Source organism: Crocodylus siamensis, chromosome 4, assembly GCF_052110815.1.
Source record: "Crocodylus siamensis isolate JL-2025a chromosome 4, ASM5211081v1, whole genome shotgun sequence".
NCBI classification, from domain to species: domain Eukaryota; kingdom Metazoa; phylum Chordata; order Crocodylia; family Crocodylidae; genus Crocodylus; species Crocodylus siamensis.
The window spans coordinates 181,595,982-181,617,697 of record NC_143398.1 but is presented as its reverse complement, the minus strand read 5'-3'; the positions used below and the strand labels follow the sequence as shown (position 1 = coordinate 181,617,697).

Genomic DNA, 21,716 nt, shown 5'->3' with positions numbered 1-21,716 from the left:
TCTGCAATATATACAACACTTAGTGGTCTAGCAAGCTATATTCTGAACCTAACCAAGGTTCTCAGGAATGACTGACCATTCTGATTATAGTTCCCTCTAAAGTGAAGTAAACAGCTCATTCCCTAATTACCTTTTCATGTTTAACTAAAAAAATTAAGTCAATACTTGCCATATGTAAGTGTATAGATGGGTTTTCCAGTAGTATCCAATGCTGTTAGACAAGGGGCTTTTGGCTGAGTGGTACCCCAGCGCTGCAAAGCTGCCAACAGAGATGGAGGCCAATTGGTTACCACACCTAAAGGTTCACCTTTAAGGACAGCCATCGGAGTTCCTTCAGGCTTTGGTTGATTGGGATCAGGCTGTTGTACTAAAAAAAACAAACAAAACAACAAAAACCCACCAAGATGATTACAGTTATGAAAAGTTAACTCTTGAAATGCCTGCTCTTTTCACCAGCTTTTCTTTATTCCATTAACTACTCCCATCTCCACACTCTTGACAGCTACACCAGATTCATCGTAACATTTAGAATGATGCTGTTCTAAGGGTTTGCTAGCTTCTTCACCAACAGATGAAAGTTTCTATGAAATGTTTGGAAAGCCAAGCCCCCTATTATTCAGAGACTGCCAGGTGATTAGTGAATTTGAACCCCAAATTCTCTCTCTTACTCTACTATGGAAAAAAGATATTTTGCTAATCTGTTTGCTACCCATCTTGCATCAAGGTAAACAATTGGAGAAGCATTAAACAGCAGTCCCAGTGATCACTTGTACACTCATTTTTGGGGCAAAAAGGTCTCAACTGGTTGCTGACAAAGAAAGATGTTTAGACATGAATAAGTGTATAAAACACAAGCTATTTGGAATGCTTCTATTTGAAAGGGAGTATTACAGAAAAGAGGTCACAGAGATGAGCAAACACTTAACATTCCTAATCGTCGAAAAGATAGAAAACCTATATATATCATCACAAAGGAGCAAATATGCTAACATTTTTAGCTCTTTACCATATGGTCTGTACTATTTTATTGTTGTTTGATGTTTTAATATTCAGAAATTAATTACAGTACGACTGCTCCTGTTGATAATTTATAACAAAATTCTTACTGAAAAATTTAGCTTAAGTGCAAATGTTTCATTAATTTCTCAACATGAGGAAAACAGAGGATAAAAAACTGTTTTTCAAGCTTAAATGGTGTGATTATTTTATTGAGTGTTATTAAATTATTAAAATTAACATTATTTTGTTAGTGTTACTAAACACTAATATCAGTAAAAATAAAAAAAAGTTTATATTGTGGCATGTTACAGTACCAACACCAAGAGCTAAAAAAATTAGTAGACCTCATATTGAGCAAAGCACGATGTGTTATCTAATTGCAAAAAACAAGAAAAGTAATGAGTATATTGCTAAGAAATACCAACATTACAATTAAATGGCAGCTTCTAATATATATATTGTATATATCAATACCATTTGAAGAAGCAAACATGCCTCCCTCTGAGATAGTTAAGGGTGGGGGGGAGAGGAAATCAGAAAACTGTGGAGATACTACAATTTAGTAAAATATTTTACCCTGCTGTTACCTTCAAGTAGTTCTTCAAAATCATCCACAAAGAACTCTTTTAACGGTGGACGCTTTGGTCTTTTTAAAGTGTTCAGAAGCTGTTGGATTTTTGAGGAAACTCTACTATTCACTGGAACACCTGCCAAATCCACACAAAGAACACGTAAAACAAATGCACATTTTCCCAGTCCTCCATTATAAGAAAACAAAACAGAAAATATGCTGATATTTTTCTAACAACATCTGACTATACACTGAGCACATTTACACTGCATAAGGAAAAGGGTGGTTTAAGAATACAGTAACTTGTTTGGAAAAGGACTTCAATCCATCAATCATTACACAAATGCTAAAGTTGCTTTAAAACAAAGCCATTTATTAGCTATCTGTCCACTATGTGTGCACTGCCTGAGAGTCTAATCTTGCTCTGGAAAATGCTGACTTTACAAGGTTAGAAAATACATATGACTGATGTCTGTTTTTTGAAGAACAAGCTTCTTTTTTATTTTTCAAAAATGTTATTTACTCAGTTTTGAAAGGCAGCAAAGAAGAATCCTTTAAGAATTAAGTGAGGCTTTTACTCTTTTAAGCACTGACAAAAAAATTGCTAAAACATACAACTGGATGAATGTGACTTGTTTATTTTTCATTTCTGCTTCCCTCTGGGGGTGATTTCCCTACTTGGAAGCAATATAAAATCAGTATTCCAAAACTAAAAATAGCGTAAGTCCTGTATTGCATTTACATTTATTGGATTTACTGTAATTGCAAACCCTTTATATTTCCAACGGTAATGTTCTCCATTACAAGATGGGAAATCTGGGAAGGATGTCCAAGTGTTCACTCAGTATACAGGAACTTTGAACACTTCAGAGATCACAAGCTTAGGCCCTGGGGGAGTTGGAATGATATGAATCATCTTCAACAGGAGCTCTCTGACAGATCTGTAATAATATTAACTTATTCAAATGCAGTTCCATCCAGTCCTTTCCTGAAGGACAGTGGCTGTGAGGCAAAACATTAATTGACAAATTAAAATGATTCCATAGACATTATATCAGGCTCCTCTCTGGCTGTATTGAAAAAATTAAATGGGTATTGAAAAGCCTGAGATTAAGCAAACATAGTAGACCCAACCTGATGTTTGACATACATTATATTGAGATATCAAAGAACTGGACATCTTCATAGATTTCATTGACATTAGGGCTGGAAGGGACCTTGGAAGATCATCAAGTCCAGCCCCCTGCCCAAAGGGCAGGAAGTCAGATGGGGTCATAGGATCCCAGCAAGATAAGCATCCAATTTGCTCTTGAAGGTGTTCACTGTAGGTGCGTGAACCACCTCCAATGGCAGACTGTTCCAGACCTTGGGGGCTCGGACAATAAAGAAATTCTTCCTCATGTCCAGCCTGAAATGGTCTTGCAGTAGTTTATGACCATTCGACCTCGTCATCCCTTGGGGCGCTCTGGTGAACAAACGTTCCCCCAGATCCTGGTGGTCACCCCTGATAAACTTATAGGTGGCCATCAGATTACCCCTGAGACTGCGCTTTTCCAGGCTAAAGAGCCCCATGGCTCTCAGCCCGTCATCGTAAGGTCTGTTTTCCTGACCTCTGATCATCCGCGTGGCTCTCCTCTGGACTCTCTCAAGCTTCTCCACATCCTTTTTGGATTGTGGAGCCCAGAACTGGACGCAGTACTCCACCTGCGGCCTCACCAAGGCCGAGTACAAGGGGAGAATGACGTGTTGGGATTTGCTTGAGAAGCATCTATGGATGCAAGCCAGTGTTTTGGTCGCTTTATTAGCTGCAGCATCGCATGTTGCAGGCTCATGTTCATCTTGTGGTCAATGATGACCCCCAAGACTCTTTCTTCAGTAGTGCTAGCCAGCGTAGCACTGCTGAGCCTATAAGGATGCTGCAGGTTTTTCTTCCCAAGGTGGAGAAGCTTGCATTTTTCAGGGTTAAACACCGTCAGGTTATCATCCACCCATTTGCTGAGCCTGTCCAGGTCAGCCTGGATCACCCGCCTGTCTTCTAGAGTGGATACTTGACCCCAAAGTTTGGTGTCATTGGTGAACTTGGCCAGTCCGCTTCTGACTCCAATGTCCACATCATTAATGAAGATGTTGAACAATATGGGTCCAAGGACAGAGACTTGGGGGACCCCACTCATCACAGGACACCATGATGAGTGACTTCCGTCAGTTACTACCCTCTGGGTCCGACCACGGAGCCAATTTTCCAGCTAACAGATCGTGGTGGACCCAAGGCCACAACTGGCCAGTTTCACCAAGAGGTGATCATGGGATACCAGATCGAAGGCTTTTCTGAAGTCAAGATATATGACATCAATCTCTTCTCCCTTGTCCAGGTGATAGGTCACCTGGTCATAGAAGGAAATGAGATTGGTCAAGCAAGACCTACCCGCAACAAACCTGTGCTGGCTATCCCTCAGGATGTTGGCGTTGGCCAGTCCATTAAGGATGGCCTCTTTAATAAAATTTTCTAAGATCTTCCCCAGGATAGAAGTCAGGCCGATAGGCCTATAGTTAGCCAGATCCACTTTCCTCCCCTTCTGGAAGATTGGCACCAGATTGGCCTTCTTCCAGTCTTCGGGCACTACACCAGAGCGCCAGGAGTTTTCAAAGATCCGTGCCAGGGGCTGGGCTACGATGCTCGCCAGCTCCTTGAGTACCCTGCGGTGTAGATTGTCAGGGCTGGCGGACTTGAAGGTATCCAGCTTCTCAAGATGTTCCTTCATGAGGTCAGCATTAATGGAGGGCAGGGGATTTCCCTCACGTGGACCTCCCTGTCCTGTAGCGGGCATGGGCGTCCCATTGGACTGATGAAAGACTGATGCAAAGTACCCATTTAACAGGTTGGCTTTTTCCTTGGTGTCAGGTGTCAGTTGCCCCATCTGGTTCAGCAGGGGTCCAGTGTTGCCCTTGCTTTTCCTCTGGCTCCCCACATATCTAAAAAAGGACTTTTTATTGTCCTTGATGCTCAAAGGTAGTTGGAGTTCAGTTGCAGCCTTGGCTCCCTGCAGGACCAGACCAGTGCAGAATAATCCTCCTTGGAGGTGAATCCCATCCTCCATCCTTTGTGGGCCTTTCTTTTTAGCCTCAGGAGGTCTGCTAGGTCCCTGGAGAGCCAGGGGAGCTGCTGTGTCCTTTTGTTGCCTTTCCTCTGAGATGGAATAGACTTAGCTTGTGCATTGAGGATCGCTCCCTTGAGGAGCAACCACTCTTCTTGAACTCCCCTCTCCCTGGGGTCATGGTCCCTTTGGGCCTCACTGACCAGCCTCCTGAGCTTGTCAAAGTCGACTTTTCTGAAGTCAAGGACTTCTGTGTTGCTGACTGACTTGCCAGCTTTATGGCGGACGGTGAAGGTGATCAGCTCGTGGTCACTGTCACCCAGCTTCCCATCGATCACTAGGTCGCCGATTAGGTCATCCCCAGTAGCCAGTACCAGGTCGAGCAGCGCTTGGCCTCTCGTTGGCCCACAGACTTCTTGAGTCAGGTAGAGGTCATCCACGCACAAGAGGAAGCTTTGCGACTGCTTAGATTTTGCTGAGTGATCCTCCCATGAGATGTCCGGGTAATTGAAGTCACCCATGACAACCATGGTCCTGGAGCATGTGGCCTCTGCCAGTTCCCAGGTGAACCAATGGTCAAGCTCAGGACTTTGGGTGGGAGGTCTGCAGGAGACTCCCACCATTGTGTCCCCTGTGCCATGTTCCCCATGGATTTTAACCCAGAGGGTCTCCAGTCATCCACCCTGGTTGCCAAGATCAGCTTGCAGGGACGTGTAGCTTTCCTTAAAAATATATATAAATTTGTGTGCGTCTTCTAAAGATTTCCTGGCCAAAAATCACATGCTGGCTTTGTCTTCCATAGTTCTCTGCATTTCATGAATGAGAAAAGGAAGATTGAACTTCCAAAGGGAGAATGGCTCATCTCCCAAAACACAGCAGGGGGCAAGAAAGGGAGTTGCAAGGGGTCCAATTTACATTAAATTGTTCCTGATGCCCCACCCCATGCACAACAAACAGTATAAATCTGCATCAGAAAGATAACATGCTACCAGAAAACCAAAATATTACTGATGTGAATCCAATTAGATTCCACTATTCCTGGCACTGTATACAATACAGCAAAATAGCCTGTTATGTTGCTTTGGGGAGCAAACTAAGTATGACAGCAAACATTATATTGCTCTGTTGTCTATTCACTGATGCAGAAAAATGGTTTATGTTTAAGGGTGGGTTCTTTTGGACATATTCACCATCTGCAGTTTCTAGGATGCTGCTGTTATAGCCCTTGGGAACTCCTCGTACAGATGCTACTTGTGGTCGCTCATGATGCAAATGTTCTACAAGGCCTGTGGTAACATCAGGAGGTGCAGAGTGGTTATCTGTGAGAATATAAGAAACAGACAAAAGGTCCATTAGGCATCATAATCATTAGCAAATACAAGGTTGCCTTTTACTGCATGCATATTTTGTTCTTGCTTTTTCCCTGCAAAACTCTTCCTTCAAAAAAATAAATAAAAATCAGTAACCATAAAAGAAAGAATAAAGTGGGAAAGGGGAGTAAACAAAAACCCCCTAATGTTGCAAAAGACCATGCAAAGCTATTAAAGCACTCCAGGAGAGGTATGAGCTACTGCAACCTGACAATTGATCGTAAGAAATTCTGATTGGTAGTCAAGTCCCTTCCCCTTAGCCAATTAGATCAGTTGAGAGATCCATCCTGGATGAACAGCACAACACAGGAGTGAAAGAGACATTCTCTAGTTTTATAGAAAACAAAGCCCCCAAAATTCAGCCTGAGAAGAGTAAACCACTGGATTCTGGCACAAAAACAGCAGACTCCTTGAAAGAGGAAGAGAAAGGGACAAGTAAGAGAGGGCACAAAGAAGGGTACAAGGATAGCAGCAAGTACTAATTTTTTATCTGTATTTCTACAGGATACAGACTAATTTGTGGAGAGCCTAGAAGGCTGAGTACTAAAGAGAAAACATATTTGTACTCAAAAAACACACTTGTTAAGCACAAGATATATTTCTTCCCCAAATAATCAATGCGCTCTAAAAGCAGGTGGTTCTTTCGGAAGGGTGCATAGGCTATTCAAATGCCTACATGACTAATGGTTGGAATACCTTTAACATTTACCTCTGGCGATTATATCATGTTAGATCATAAAAATATCACAACTATAAACACCTAACATTTTTGTTCACTATTCTTCATGTAGGATTATGCTCAGAGGTTTTTTGAAACGAGAAGAGATAAGTTACAAACTGGTACGATAGATCTGGATTTGTCCAGCAGGAGATATTTATTTATTTCCTTGATTAATATGCCACCCTTCCCAACAAAAGCTCAAGATATCTTATACAAGACAGAAAACTAAAACAAGCAAACGAGAGAAAAAAACTAAACAGAAAAAACAAAATAACTTAAAAATTCAAGACAATGCACAGTTCTGAGTTTTATATTTAATTTTGCATGGAAAAAAACGGAGAATACATTGTCTCATCAGGGTGTCCCAAGGATGAAAGAACTGAAAGCTTCTAACATTAGTGATTGGGATGTATCTGAAGCTACAATTGAGATGGGTTACCTTGTAGGAAATCTCAGCACTCACTAAAAGGCTAAGGCCAGAAACAAAGCAACAGAACCAAACATCAAAAAGTACCTTGAACCAGCAGTATGTGCTGGCTGGGATCACACCAGGTCCCTTAGCCAAAGTAGAGTTCCCCAAGTACTAATCAAAATGTGGATAAGTGGCAATTTAAACTTTCCCTCCCTTTTACCCACTTACTCCGCCAGGCCCAATTGCGATCCATATGTGAAAGATTTCATAATGCAGGTACAACTGAGCAAATCCTGGCATCTGTAAGAGGCAATTAGATCAGCAGCAAAGCCTGAACTCATAGAATAGCTACTGGACACCCTGGATATTCAAAATCCTTAAGCAGAGATGCACAAGTGAAAAGAAATCTTTCTAGGAAAGGCAAGATTATGCTACTGTATTATCACTGAAGGTGGGCATGTCTACAAGTCCATTAATGGGCTGTGGTTAATGTGCATTGAGTTTAGTACCTGTAATAAAAGGTACTAACTAAATGCACAGTAACTGTGGCTGCTGCACAGTAACGCCAGCACATGCCTTTAAGTGATGCTAAGGTAAAGTAGATCAATTCTACTACTCATTAGTGCAATAGCTTGGCTTTTGCCAGGGTGCAATAATGCACAGTAGAATTACTTTGAGCATCTGGTGTCTCATGTAGATGTGCCCAGTGAGAGGTATCATTGACAGCAGTGAAGTAAGCTAGCTCAGCTTGGTAGTTTTTATTATATAAGTATATCCACCGTGCACTGAACTCAGGCTACAAATTTCTTGTGGGCAAAACCCAAACATGACAAAGTAATATTCAGCATAAATTAGAATTAGTAACAGGGACAATAAGTGATTACTGAATATGAAACCTGACTTCTGCAACCATTTAAGAGGTTTTATGATGGACTATTTAGCACTCAGCATAAACTGAAATGCTATGGGTAGGTCCTCTGTGCTTTTCTGTGGTTTCTTTATTAAAAGCTGAAAACATTCTTAAGTTTAATAAAGCACTAGAATCTGACTTAATATTAGCATCAACTTACCTATAAGATGGTAAAAATGGAATCAAATTCACATGAGCCTCATACTATAAGCTGACTTTTCTGTTAAGTTTGGTATCAAGGCTTTTGAGTGATATAAGCTGCACAGGATTGTATTTCCTGAATGCATCACCAACAATCTTAATTAAAAAATTACATTGGCTATATGACTTTGCCAGTAGAATGCCACAAGAATAGCATAGTCTCTGTTTCTTTATACAAGGACACCTATACTACATACTAAATTGGCACAGATCTAAAACATAGTTGTGGCTCAAGAATTCTTTTTACCATGAAAAAAACAAAATATTCTGCAGAGTCACTGATGCCAGATGCACATGAGGTTGTGCAGACAGCAGAACAGCCCAAACATACAGACACACACAGGTTATCTTTTGCAATTTCCTCTGCTGGGGAAAGCTGACTTAGTAGGTGCATTTAACAGAAATACTTGAAATTAAGTTATGGAAATACAAATGCTTGCCACATATTCAGGAACAGAAGAGACAGGACAGTTACTTCCTCATTTTTACAATGCAGCTACAGCCAAAAATTACTTATCTTTGCCTGGAGATAGGTTTTTAAACTTGGGAAATAAACACTAGAAAAGTCTGGGATGCCTTCACTTGTGTACAAAACGGTGCATTTAGAAACAGTCACAGCAAGCAAGCCATGTGAGGCAATACCAAGGTATACTCAGAATATGTAGGATTTGATTAATGAAGCACCCATCTAAAAAACACGAAGTGAAACACTGGCATTCAATATACAGGGATGCTGATCCATAGTAGCAGGGACCTGTGACAGTTTGTGAGCCTACCTTCACCTAGGTGTTTTTCCCCAAACAACAATGGGAAAAGAAAAGAATAAGATGGAAAGAATGGTTATGGGCCCTCAGCAAACCATTGCCCTGAAGCTGCTATCTACATTCAGCTTCAGCTGGTAAACATTCAAGAGCAGAATCTGACAGTTACTGGCCCAAAAAGGCGAGAGTCTTCTGACATGTACAAGGAAATATCAGAGAGAGTTCAATTTTCAGATACTTTGTCTCAAATTCAAGATTTCCATTCATCCAAGCTGTTTCAGCTATCACTCTGAGGCATGGAGAACTGGGAACTGTAATAATTTACCTGTACTACAGATAACAGAGGATACTGAATGGTACTAAACACTGAATCATTGAAGGGTCCCAGGCCACTCAAGAGAAGAGATCAGGCATCAGAGTGGAGATGCACAGAAGAAAATGCAGAACCAGGACAGAGAATTGGGAACCAGACAGAAGGTGATTTCTCTCCGAGGAGAGGAATTTTGAAGTACATGGGAAACCAGATCATGGAGGACTCAAACGGGGAACCTACACAGGAAGGCCAATTTAGACCAAAAAATTTGGCTGTATCCAATTTTGTTGTTTGGCCTATAGATACCTAGTCACTGTGGGTGCCTCTACACAATCTCGGAGGATGCTGTGATGTGCCATAATTACATCAAGTCTGCTGTATAAATGAGTCTGCTGGAGCATGGTAATTATTGTGCTCCACCAGCCTCCCACATCTCATGCATCAGTGTCCCCACGCTACAAAATGGCAGTGGGGGTGCCTTGAACTCAAGCTCATCAAATGAGCTTCAGTTCAAGCATCTCTGCCACCATTTGGAATCGTGGGGACGCTGATACACAAGACGCTGTGGCACTTTAATTAGAGCAGTTCTCAGAGCCTCTCTAATTAAAGTGCCGCCCCTCCCACTCCCAAACCATGTGTAGAAATGTCTTACATGGCCTCAAACTGACTAAAACTAAAAAAAACCGCATTGAATAAGAAAAATAAGGTAAGTTAATAAAAATGAATCCAGCCAGGTACCCTGACACAATCTGCACCCTGATATACTTCATTCTCAGGTACCCTCTCCAATCCAAACAGTTTAAGCTCTATATCCAAGAGCATTTCAGCTTTATAAAGGTGCAGTAACCATAAGGAGAGAGGCTCACAGTTTAGAACTCTACACACTTTAAGTTCCTGCTTCAAATCTAAGAAAGGGAAATTGACATAAGACTGGAAGGGGCTGACACAAACCCAGGAAGGGTTGCAAACACTTAGGAGAAGATGATTAGTATTCAAATGGATCTTGGTAAATTAGAGAACTGGGAACTCAAGAACAGAATGACATTGAACAAAGAGAACAAAGTGGTACACTTATGGAAGGAAAAGCAAAGACACTAATATAGTATGTAAGAACTAGCTAGGCACTAGGATCTGGGGGTTTCGGTTGATCAGAGATTTAACAACAATTACCAATGTGATGACGTTGCAAAAAAAAAAAAAGAGAAAGCATAATGCTGGGTTGCATTAAGAGAAGTATTGCATGCAAGTGTAAGGTACTGGAGGTAAAAATATCATTCCACTTGGCACTGATTAGGCATCAGCTGAAATATAGGACATAGTTCTGGGCTCTACATTTAAAGAATGATGTAGAGAAACTGGAAAGGATCCAGAGGCCAGTGAAGATGAAAAAGGACATGGAATGCAAGCCACATGAAGAAAGGCTGAGAGAAATAGCCTTTAGTTTGGAGGAAAAAACTTTGCATATGCATATGTGCACGAGGAGGGGGGACAGGGAAAGAAACATGATAAGCAGCCTTTCAAATATTTGAAGGGTGCCATAAAGAGGAGGAAGAAAGTGTTCTTCCTTATCACAGAAGGCAGAACCCGAAGCAGATTTAGTGTAATCTCAGGAAAAAAAACCCCTAAATATAAGAAGAGTGTGACAAAGAAACAAGCTGCCCAGGCAAGTTGTGAAATCTCTTTTTTTGGAGGTTTTCAAGAAGAGGCTGGATAAGTATCTATCTAGGATGACTCAGGAATAGCACATCCTGTATTTGTGAAGCGGGTTGGACTAAAACAGGGGTTTTCAACCTTTTCTGGTTGGGGTACTCCCGGTGGCTGATCATGAACCAGGGAGTCCCCTGGTGACGCAGCTGTGAAACTGAAAGTGCCACCAGCTTCTCCACGCCACTGCCATGTACCCCCTGGGGCCTTCCAAAGTACCCCCATGGGTATGTGTACCCCCAGTGGAAAACCCCTGGACTAAAAGACCTTTGCAGTTACCTTCCCACCTTATGATTCTATTATTTTTTAATATTTAAAAATTCTTCTATCAATGGTTCTTAGTATCACGGATGATTGCAAACTTCTACCAAAAACGTATAAGAAGCAGGATGGGTGCTATGCCACTAGATCAATGAACAGAATAAGCCAGTATTTGAAGATAACCTTGTAAGACCTTTGGCATTCTGTTGATCTGTTAAACACCTAATCCTGAAGGAAGAGCTTCACTGCAATTAGACAAATACTTATACAAACAGAAATTTAATTTTCTAATTTCCCTTTGCTCCTACTGATAAAGATTTTTAAACAAAAAGTTTCTAAACTAATAAACACAGTTCTAACTGACTTTTCAACACACCATAACTTTTTTCTTCTAGGACAGTGGTGCTCAACCTTTTGGCCTCATGGGTCGGATAAGTGGTATGGGGCCAGTCCACAAGCTGGATCGAACCCTGGGGCCTGGCATCGCCCTCTCCCTTTCCTGCATTCTAGGACTGGCCCCATGGCCTGGCACCACCCCTTCCCATGCCCCACATGCTGGGGTTGATCCTTGGGTGCTAGGCACCACCCCTTCCCAACAGGATCAGGGCCTGGGTGCCTGGTGCTGCCCCCTCCCATCTCCTGTAAAATGGGATTGTGCCCTGCGACCTGGTGACACCTTCTTCCATCCCCCACCGGCTGGGGTTAGGCCCTGGAGCCTGGCAGTCCCCTGGCCCAGCCCTCTGTGCTAGGATTGGGCTTCCCCCATCCAGCACCCAGGGCCTGGAGCTCCTCATGGGTCTGGAAACTTGGCCAAATTTCCAGACCTATGGGGAAGCCCACAGGCTGGATGACAGTACTGCAGGCCACATCTGGCCTATAGGCTAGGGGTTGAGCACCTCTGTTCTAGGACAATATAGTTTGTTGCCCTAGAAATTACTAAATCTAGGTAAAGGAAGGATTTTTTTTTCCTTCTCCGACCAAGTCAGCAAGGATCATGGGGATTTTTTTTCCCCTTTTTTTGTCTAACTGTACTGTGGGGGACACAATCCGTTGCCTAAGACTGACTGAGGGGATTTAGTTTCTCCACCACAGAAGGGACCAAAATCCCTTGTTTAACTGTACTGGTATTTATCAACAGGAGGGTAGGGATGTGGTTAGATAACCCCGTGATGCACAGAGATATGGCAACTTCTAGTTGCTGCCTCAATCACATTTGTGATTGTATAGGACTAGGTGCTAGCAGCAGCTGCTTTTTATTGGCCTCTCAAATTGGCACCCAGAACAGTGCAAGGGTGCGCAGTGCTGGTGAACCACTAGCGCTGCCCTTGCTACAGTACTGTTTATCAATATACCAGACAGTTACAATACCAGACTTGCAGACATTTTTTCCACTTTCTTCAGCTTCTGGAAAAAAGGCACGTGTCTTTAATTCTCACTTTGAACAGGACTACCCAATGCTGTTTCTGCCAGCAGCTGCCCATGGAAGGCCCAAGGTCCAGTCCGGCATAGTGAAAAGGCCCACACTAGAAGGCTGAAATGATCAGCTGGGGCCCAGTCACAGTTTTAATCTCATGACAGCTGCCTTCATTTTTAATCCTTCATTCTGAAGACTGAGGCTGCAGAAGATCAAAGCGGATGCCTCCTTCTCAGCACGAGGCAGCAGATGACTGAGAAGAATGCTAGCAGGGAGGTGACAAAGTGCGGAGCCGGGAACTAACACTTTTCAAGATGAATGGTTGCCCTCTGCTTGAAGCAGGCAAGACAGGGACAGTTTCTGCACATGAGATTTACTGGCAATCTTACTACAGGAAATCAGATTTGGCAGACTGTCTAGATTTTAGGTATCATAAGTGAATCACTATACCCGGTTTTTCCATACAGATCCTGAAAACAAAACAAAACAAAAAAACCCTGTTTACAGCAAGGCTCTTAAACTCACTTCATACCCTGAGCCAGTTCCTAAGCACAGGGCTCTGAGGGCTGGATCCAACCCAGGGCAGGTGGTGGTGGCAGGACAGGCAGCAGAGGAGGTTGGACAAGCCTGCAGGCCAAGAGGCCACTTGCCACAGCAAGGGCAGTGGCGATAGATTAAGCAGTTGTAAGGCAAACAGGGCTGTATTAGCCCTCACTCTCCCTCCTGTTGCTGAGGGCCATGTCCATCAGTACCGAGGGGCCCCGAATTTTGCAGCTAGCTTTGCTCTTAGCTGCATCCCCTGCTTCCAGTAGCCTGGTGGCTCAGGTAGTGCACACTGAGGGGCCATATGTTTGACATCCCTCGTTTAGAGGATACATCAAGCAGACAGCCAATGTATTTATCAAAATCTGTGAAATCTGAAGATGGTTGCAAAAATAGCTGAAGTGAAAAACTGGTAACTATTTGGGCTGTGTGAAGCTTTGGTCCCTGATTCGATCTGGCAGAGATTCATCCTGATTCATTGCCTGAATCTCCGGATACAAATCAAATCAAAGGACTGTTTAATCTCTCCTAATCGATTTGGAGAGATTCAGCTATTCGGACATAGATACAGCTCTAAACATTTTTTCTACATAACTCTAGGTAGCAGGGGCTCTGAACGCTGCGGCAGATGCAGTATCCCATAGAAGCACTGGGGCTCCCCAGCCCGCCTGGCAGCAGACCCAGTAGTGGACCAGAAGCACTTCTTGGGTCCACTAGGGAGCCTGGGTCTGTGGGGGCACCTGGGGTCCCCTCACGACTGACTGCTGAGTAAGAGGGGTGCAGGGAGGAGGGGAGGGCCCCAAAGTACTTCCGCTCCACTTCCAGGTTCGCTGCTGAGCACACTGGACAGCCCCCCGTGCTACTGTGGGACATTCTCTCTGCCCCAGCACCGCCGTGATCATGGAGCTGCACCTGATACCTCAAGGTATGTAGAAAAAAAAAAACAACAACTTTTAAAGCTGTGCCTGTGTCCAAATCGCTGATTCACCGAATCAGCATCAAATCTTCAGATTCAAATTTGGCCAAATCGAATCAGGAACAGCGATCCGAATCAACGGATCGAATCGCTGTCCCTGATTCAGGCTGATTCTGAATCCGAATCGGATGGGGCTCATTTTGCACAGCCTTAGTAACTGTATCTTTGCTCCAAACAGTTTAAATGGCTAATCAGTACTGAAGAAATATCTGTAATCTCTGTCTTTAAGACAACTGAGGGATTTCAATTCTAACAATCCTTGGTTTTAGCAGGAACACTACACTGAAGTCTTTGAAGAGAATCTGTCACTATAATGCACAGATGCTAAGAGCTCTGTATAAACAAAATCCTAAACAGGAAGGAGAGCACCAAATCCCAAGGTCTACTTCGGAGAAAAGCTAACTGATTAAGAATCTCCAGTGAGAGTCTCGCTCATGTAAGAATGAGGCAAGAACTTCAAGTTATTAACTATGGGCTATACAAAATACAAAATAAAATTTAAATTATTATTTTTAAACTTGAAGAGATCTGGAAATGTACTAAAAAGTTATTGTTCCACATGCCCCCCCAAATTTTTAAATATTATTATATTTCTGCACACACTGTTACACAGAAGTTCCCACCAAAAACCTTCAACATTCTCCAGGAGAGGTAAAAGGGGATAATTTTGCAGAACGGAGGATCAGACTTTCCTCTCTCTACCTGTGAACTCCCAAATTGCAAGGTGTTAAATTCTGTATTTTGGACTGACCCATACCCATTTTAACCTGAGTTCTACCCTCTAAGCTTGAAGATGAGGCAGATCTATTATTTGAACACAGGATACGCATACATATTCTCCCACAAATACTGCTACATTTTTCACGTCAGTTCAAAAAAGTATCATGTACAAATAGATGCATAAAACTTTCTGCTCATAATCTAAACCCATGGTTGTGTACATACTGTATTTTCATAATCTATATTTACAAATCTATGCCAGCACCAAATCTATATATAAACCCTTCACTGCATTCCAGCAAACCTTTTGTTCTCCTAAGCTATCCAGCTGAATCACCTTTGAATAACAGAACCTAGTTACTTGGGCTAAATGAGTGGTGATCAGAAAACATGCACCAAACATTTGATATTACATTTTGAAATTGTTTGTTATCTCTCAGAAATGTAACCTTGGCTTGATTTACCAAGAACCTAGTGTTTTATAAGAGAATGCTTATTTAAAATTAGAGTGCAACTGTTTCTATTTAAAGTTAAAAAAAATCCCCCAAAAACCCGGTCTGTGGTTTGTACATTTTAACACTATTTGTGAATACTGCTTACTAAGCAAAGCACTCACAAGAGATACCTGACTTGCACTTATACAAACTTAATACTTTTTCAGTCTTTCTAACAATTTACTCTTTTTAACCACACACAGGCAGTTCTGTTACTAACCTAGCTGAGCGTGTGCCATAAGATCTGCAAGCACAGTGGCAGCAGCGGTGGCAGTAGCAGTATTGGAAGCAGCAGCAGGTTTCCCTCCTGGATGGGATGAGGTGGAGGATGCAGAGGATGAGGTGGAGGAGCCCTGGATAACCCGGTTAAGCCAGGGCTCTACGTTGGAATGGCTCTGGAACGGAGTGGAGGTGATCCGCCCTTGCCGACGTAACGAGCCCTCATCTTCTGATGCAGACGATGTGTCTGTGATTAAAATAATGATGACAGGCATGTAATGTAGGAATGACCCAATAAACGGGAACATGAAGTCTTTCCATGTTCTTCATTTGGCTTTTCTCATGTGCTAAACATGAGATGCATGTATTAAAGCATATGGCACATTCACATGTGTAAATTCTGTTCAGTTGCCTGCTTTTCATGTTAGTGCATAATTTCTATACAGAATCACTGAAAAACAATGTCTAACACCCTTGAAGCAACATACTTCATTTAACTGCTTTCTTTGGAATGACAAATAAAATCTGCTTAAATAAACCCACTTCTCTTTCAGCATTTGAAATACAAAGTAACCACTTAGAATAAAAACACACACCTGACAAACAGAGTAAACACTATCTACTTTTCAACTGCATAGATGGAACTCAACACCTTGGTAAAGAATCAGATTCAGCATTTTCCATTTGAACCACTGAACTATTTGATATCTCTGAACAGATTCATAAAAACAATTACTGAATAAAGCACAGCCATAGACCAGCTAATTAACTGAAAAGTAACAAATTTCAATAGACTAAGTGTATTATATTTTTAAGTCTCACTACAACTAAAATAATTTAAAACGCAATCAGAAAGGTATATTTATTAATCACATAGTGCAGTGCATTAGGGATTATATGAAAAAGCTGATTCAAGTCTACAATTATAATGGGGGCAAACAGAATTTACCGCTGTCAAGGTCTGATAAAAAAAACTTCCATTTGACTATTTGCTTATGGGTCATTTAAAACATTTTCAAAACCTGTTTTTGGACTAAAATTTTCCAAACTTGTATTCTAGCCAGAAGATTTTTTTTAAGGTCAGAGTAGTAAGGCTTGTTTGACTTTAGTGAAAAATAGGGAATTAAGTCATAAAATGAAAACTAAAATGGCGCACAGTACATAATTCTATGGTTTAAGCTTCATGGCCACCTGGTCAGTAATCTAAATTCATTTACACGCAGAACTGGGGATAAAGTAAGGGGTACTACTGACTCCAAAGCAAATGGGACCTAAAAAGGGCCCCTGCCAAGTTTTTACAGTGTGAAAGGGCTAAGGAAACATTCTAGCCTTGGAAGACAAAAGTTATCATGGATTACAGATGATTAGTAGGTCCCTTCCCTCAGTCTTGACTAAACGTTGTAGGACTGCCAGGCTTCTTCTTGACTGAGTGTCACAAGCACTGTAAGCGTTCTGACTGTTGGATTTCCTAATGTGCCCTAGAGAGCCTGCAGGTCAGGAACATGGGTCTTTTCTGAGAAACTCCTACAGTAATCTCAACTTTGGCATTTCTCAATCTTAAAACACTTTAATTGTTCAACTTCAATGCACTATTAAGACAGTTTTGGCATGAAATTACATAAACAGTCCTAGTTTATATTTGGCAACAATACATTTTATTTTTGAAAATCCTAGAGAACAAACATTTTTAGTAATTTCAGAATAACAGTTCTTGCATAGCATAAAATATATGAAAACTGGAGATTACTTTTCTGGTAAAGAATATCCCCAAATGCATTCAACTGTGGCCTCGTCAAAGCTAAACTTGCAGATCTTAACGACCTAACCATTTCTGCTCAAGTTACACATTTATGCCTAGTAAGGATATTTTTATTTAAAATAAATCCCTCTATCTATAATAATTACTCTTTGCAGGGATACAGCTGTGATAGATCACCATTCTTGGGTCCATGCCTTGTGCAGAATACTTCTGGTCAACCCCCATAGCTTAAAGCTCTTGGCTGCCAACTCTAGCGGGAGCCATTACAGCCACCTCTGTAGTGGGGCCAGAGTAAATTATTAATATCTACAAATTTAATTTACTTTTAGGCAAAAGGGCTAGGGAAAAACATTACATATAAACTGGCTTAAGTGATCAAAAACTGGTTTAAAACCTGTAACACAGCAGGCATTCAGTGCACATAAACCAGTTTCAAACTGACCGCAACCGGTTTGAGATGAACCTGATTGAAGGTAATATCAGACTTAACTGACTGAGCTCAAACAGGTTTATGCAATGTCTGTCCCAGACCCCTTGCTGGTTTAAGTTAAATCAGAGTCCCCAAGGGGCTGGGCTCCGTGTGACTCTGCTCCAACAGAGTAGGGCTTGCCCTGGCCCTCCGCTCCCCAGCCCAAGCAGGGACAGGGGCCTGGCCAGACCCTTGCCCAGAATGGAGCAGGGAAGAAGTTTATTCCCTCCCTCCCCTGTTCCTGTCCCACCAGCACAGATCTGCACTTCCCCTAGCTGGCTGCTCCAGTGGCAAGGACAGAGCCAGCCCCAACAAGTAGCCTTGGCTGAACTGGCCAGAGAGGTTTAATTCCCCCCTCCCTGTCCAATTGGCAGGGACCTGAGCCAGATCTGCTGGGCATTTCCCCCCTTGCTACTGCAGCAGTGCGGATGGATACAGCCAGAAGCCAGTCAGCATGGCCCCTGAAGGATAAGGGGCAGGGAGGGGAGTTATATTTCCCCCTCTACTCCCATGGGACTGCAGCCAGGTCTGCCCACCCCAACCACCACTCACTACCTGCTTGGGGCAAGCAGCAGAATAAGTCCCCTTCTGCCCCCTCCGCCAGACGCTCCGTTTCCTCTGCCTTAGGGGCCATGCCGGCCGGCGTCTGGCCATACCTAGTCCCATCGCTGCAGCAGCAAGGAAGGAATGCCTGGCAGACTCAGCTCAGGTCCATGCTCGTGGGACAGGGAGTGGAGAATTAAACCCCTCTCTGGCCAGTTCAGCTAAGGCTACTGCCCAGGTTGGCCACACGCCCCCCAGCACAGCTTCCCTGCAGCTTAGAGCGCACTGCAGCGCCCCCCAGTGCCTGGCCTGAGCAATGGCAGGCATATGCTGGCATTTCCTGAGTCCAGATGGAAGGTCTGTACAGTCACAAATTGGTTCAACTTTGGCAGGTTAGACTAACTTGAAAAGATTGAATCAATTCAGGCTCTGGCTTTCTGAATGTCTGTTCCTAGGTGAAAACTGAATTTCATGAAATAAAATAGTTCTCCATCCAATACAAAGGGATTTAGGTAGTGGTCTATTACAGCTATGTCTTCTGAGAAGGAAGGTTTCAGATATGCAGATTTCTCATTAAAGACTTCTACTCTGACAATATCCCATACTTGGGAGTAAAATTCTAAGAAAGCTGCTCTATAAAAAGAGCAAACATAGAATAACAAAGTAAGAAAATCAAAAGTAGAAGAAACACAAGTCAAAATAAAAAGCTAAAAGCATTTTGGTTAAAACAAATGAAAAATCTAATATGTGTTTTAGAACAAAAGTAAAAAAAATGCAGATAAATGATACCTAAAGGAAGAAAATATAACAGACAAACAACTCCGCCCCTTAAAGTACTAGGTTACATAGATATTCCAGATATGATATAAAAATTATGAAGTGTAGAATAGGAACAATTACAACAGTAATTAATTGTGACAATTAGCTAAATTCTGAGTCTTGATAAACTGTGCATAGTTACTTTACAAACTCTTCAATGGAAGCTGATGAGAGGTTACCTGTAGAAGCCAATAACCACTGGATCAAAGATACATCCAACACTATTTAAATTTGCAGTTCACACCAAATTTGAGGAGAAAAGACTCGGCAAGACGAGTACAAACATGTTAAAAAAGATAGGAGGATGATCGACTGAGTAAAGGAAGCTTTAGCACCACCATTAGAAAAATTTTGCCTTTGATTTTAAATTTACGTAATTAATTTCTGAAATTTTCTTGTGCTGAGTTGAGAAACTGACTTCTTATATGAGAAAGTTCAGTTTACAACTATTAAGACGACGACTTCAGCTTGGAACAACATTAACTTCAGACAATGGAAAGATTATAATGGAATTGTTCAAAACCACCAAGTCCCAAATGCTCCACATAACTAGAAATAGAGACAAAATGTTTTATCGTAGATTATTGCAGAAAGCCAAATAGCTCATAAATGTGCTATCTGGGAAGCAGCCTACAACCCAACCGTAAAGAACGGCAGTATTCATGCGGGGTCTGAAAAATTATCCACATAGGACTGTATCCACAAACTTTTTCTGCTGAAACCGGCATGTCCTCTCAAAAAGTTGGGACAACCTGATAAAACAAAATTTCAGCTTTAACACTTTAGGAACTGTATTGATTGGAAGATGGTACACATTATTAAATGCAGGGAAAGTCATAATTTCATGTGATTAGGTGTGCAGCAGGACTAACTACCACAGTATACATCTGCATTGAACTACAGGTGTTACTAGACCAAATACACACATTTTTTCTGAGTTTAGTCAGATGACACACATGCATACAATTCCACTTTCAAACTTATAGGAAAGACATTGCTTTAAAAAGTCTTTCTGGTGACATGGATACAAAACACTAGTAAATTTGTACTTACAGAAGTGGCAATAAAATTATACTTTTGTTTTTAAACTATACCACCACCAGATCTAAGGTGCATTTAGGAAGGTATATTAATGATCCATTTATACTGTGCAATCATGTTAGGCGCATTTAGCAATGTCTTCACAGAAACTGTCAAATCCTAAACCTAACAGAGAAGGAAAATGGCAGAGTAGATCTGCACCTTACAGACTAACCAAATCAGAGATACATAAACTTTCTTAAGCAGCAGCTTACTTCATCAGATACTAAGAGGGGAGTGCAGAAAGCTGAGCTTCTAACAGAAAATAGTGTTCAGAATAGAAAGAGTAGGGAAGAGGGAGGAAAAAGAAAGGAGCACTGCTGAGCGGCAAGGTGGGTAGAAGAAAAAAAAACAAAGCTGTTCACCTATTAAGGGACATGGGTATTATAAAAACCAGTCCAGGTAATGGAAAGAGAATCTACAGTCTCAGTTTAAACTATGCTTAACATCCAACCTGTGGATGATTTCTTGTCTGCAAGAAAGAATAAAGGAATGGGTCAACTCTTCCATGTTTGTTCATATCAATTTGGTGGCATGACTGGGTCAGGACTGTGCGATGAACCGCATAGCAATCTGCAATGTTTGACAAAAAATTTGTTTTTGGAGAGGTCAAACACATTAGTGTGCATAAAGCTACTTCATAAAGTTTCTCTTTAGTGTGTTCTGCAATACTAGTCATTCAGAAGCAGCCTAGGAAATGTGTGCCTTGTAACCACTGAAATTTTAGGGTTCACCATGGTATCTTATGTAGGTATGCTAGGACTAACCACCATCACCGTGGCCAGGATGCTCAACATTTTTCAGCACAGTTCTTTATGGAAGCTTCTACTGACAAATTTAGTTGGCCAGATTCCAAATGTTGCATCTTGTCCAGAAGTAAGAAAGCCTTTTGGGGGAGCCATATCTATCAAGGCTCATATGCACTCCACTGTCTCTGACAAACAAGCTTGGCCTCTGACTATCTATCCATGACATATTAGTGATTCCAGAAAGTGGAATTTATTGCGTCTTCCCTCCAAAACTATATACTTCTTTGCTTACATAATTTGCTCATCAAGAAAAAAAAACACTCTTATATCATTTGTAGAAACATCATTAAGTATTTTGTGAATTCATGCAGTAGCAGCATTACCACTGTCACGAGGGTTTTCAAATGGTTGGCCTGATTTCCTAATGACATGGAATTTGTCTGGTTATTTTGTCCTGCTATATAATACCAATCTTAAGTCCCATAAACCATCAGCTTCCCCTAGTTGCAGCACTACTGTTACTAGAGATCCCAGATAACTTTCCTTTCACTACATGTAAGTTGGGAGGCTTTAGCTTCCTGGTACAGTACACATACAAAGTACTAAGGCTGAG

General features: G+C 41.8%; 1 protein-coding gene across 5 annotated transcripts in view; it reads right to left on the bottom strand.

Annotated features, from left to right (window-relative positions):
* The window catches only part of DIP2A (DIP2 acetate--CoA ligase A), a 221,666-nt gene that overhangs the window by 56,491 nt on the left and 143,459 nt on the right, over positions 1–21,716 (bottom strand). For all 5 annotated transcript variants that reach the window (XM_090045084.1, XM_090045085.1, XM_090045082.1 and 2 more), the window contains 4 exons: positions 15,686–15,931; positions 5,856–5,984; positions 1,587–1,706; positions 170–367 (listed from right to left, as the gene is read on the bottom strand). In XM_090045084.1, the coding sequence (XP_089901210.1) occupies positions 170–367; positions 1,587–1,706; positions 5,856–5,984; positions 15,686–15,931 (693 nt within the window). The remainder of the gene's footprint in view (positions 1–169; positions 368–1,586; positions 1,707–5,855; positions 5,985–15,685; positions 15,932–21,716) is intronic.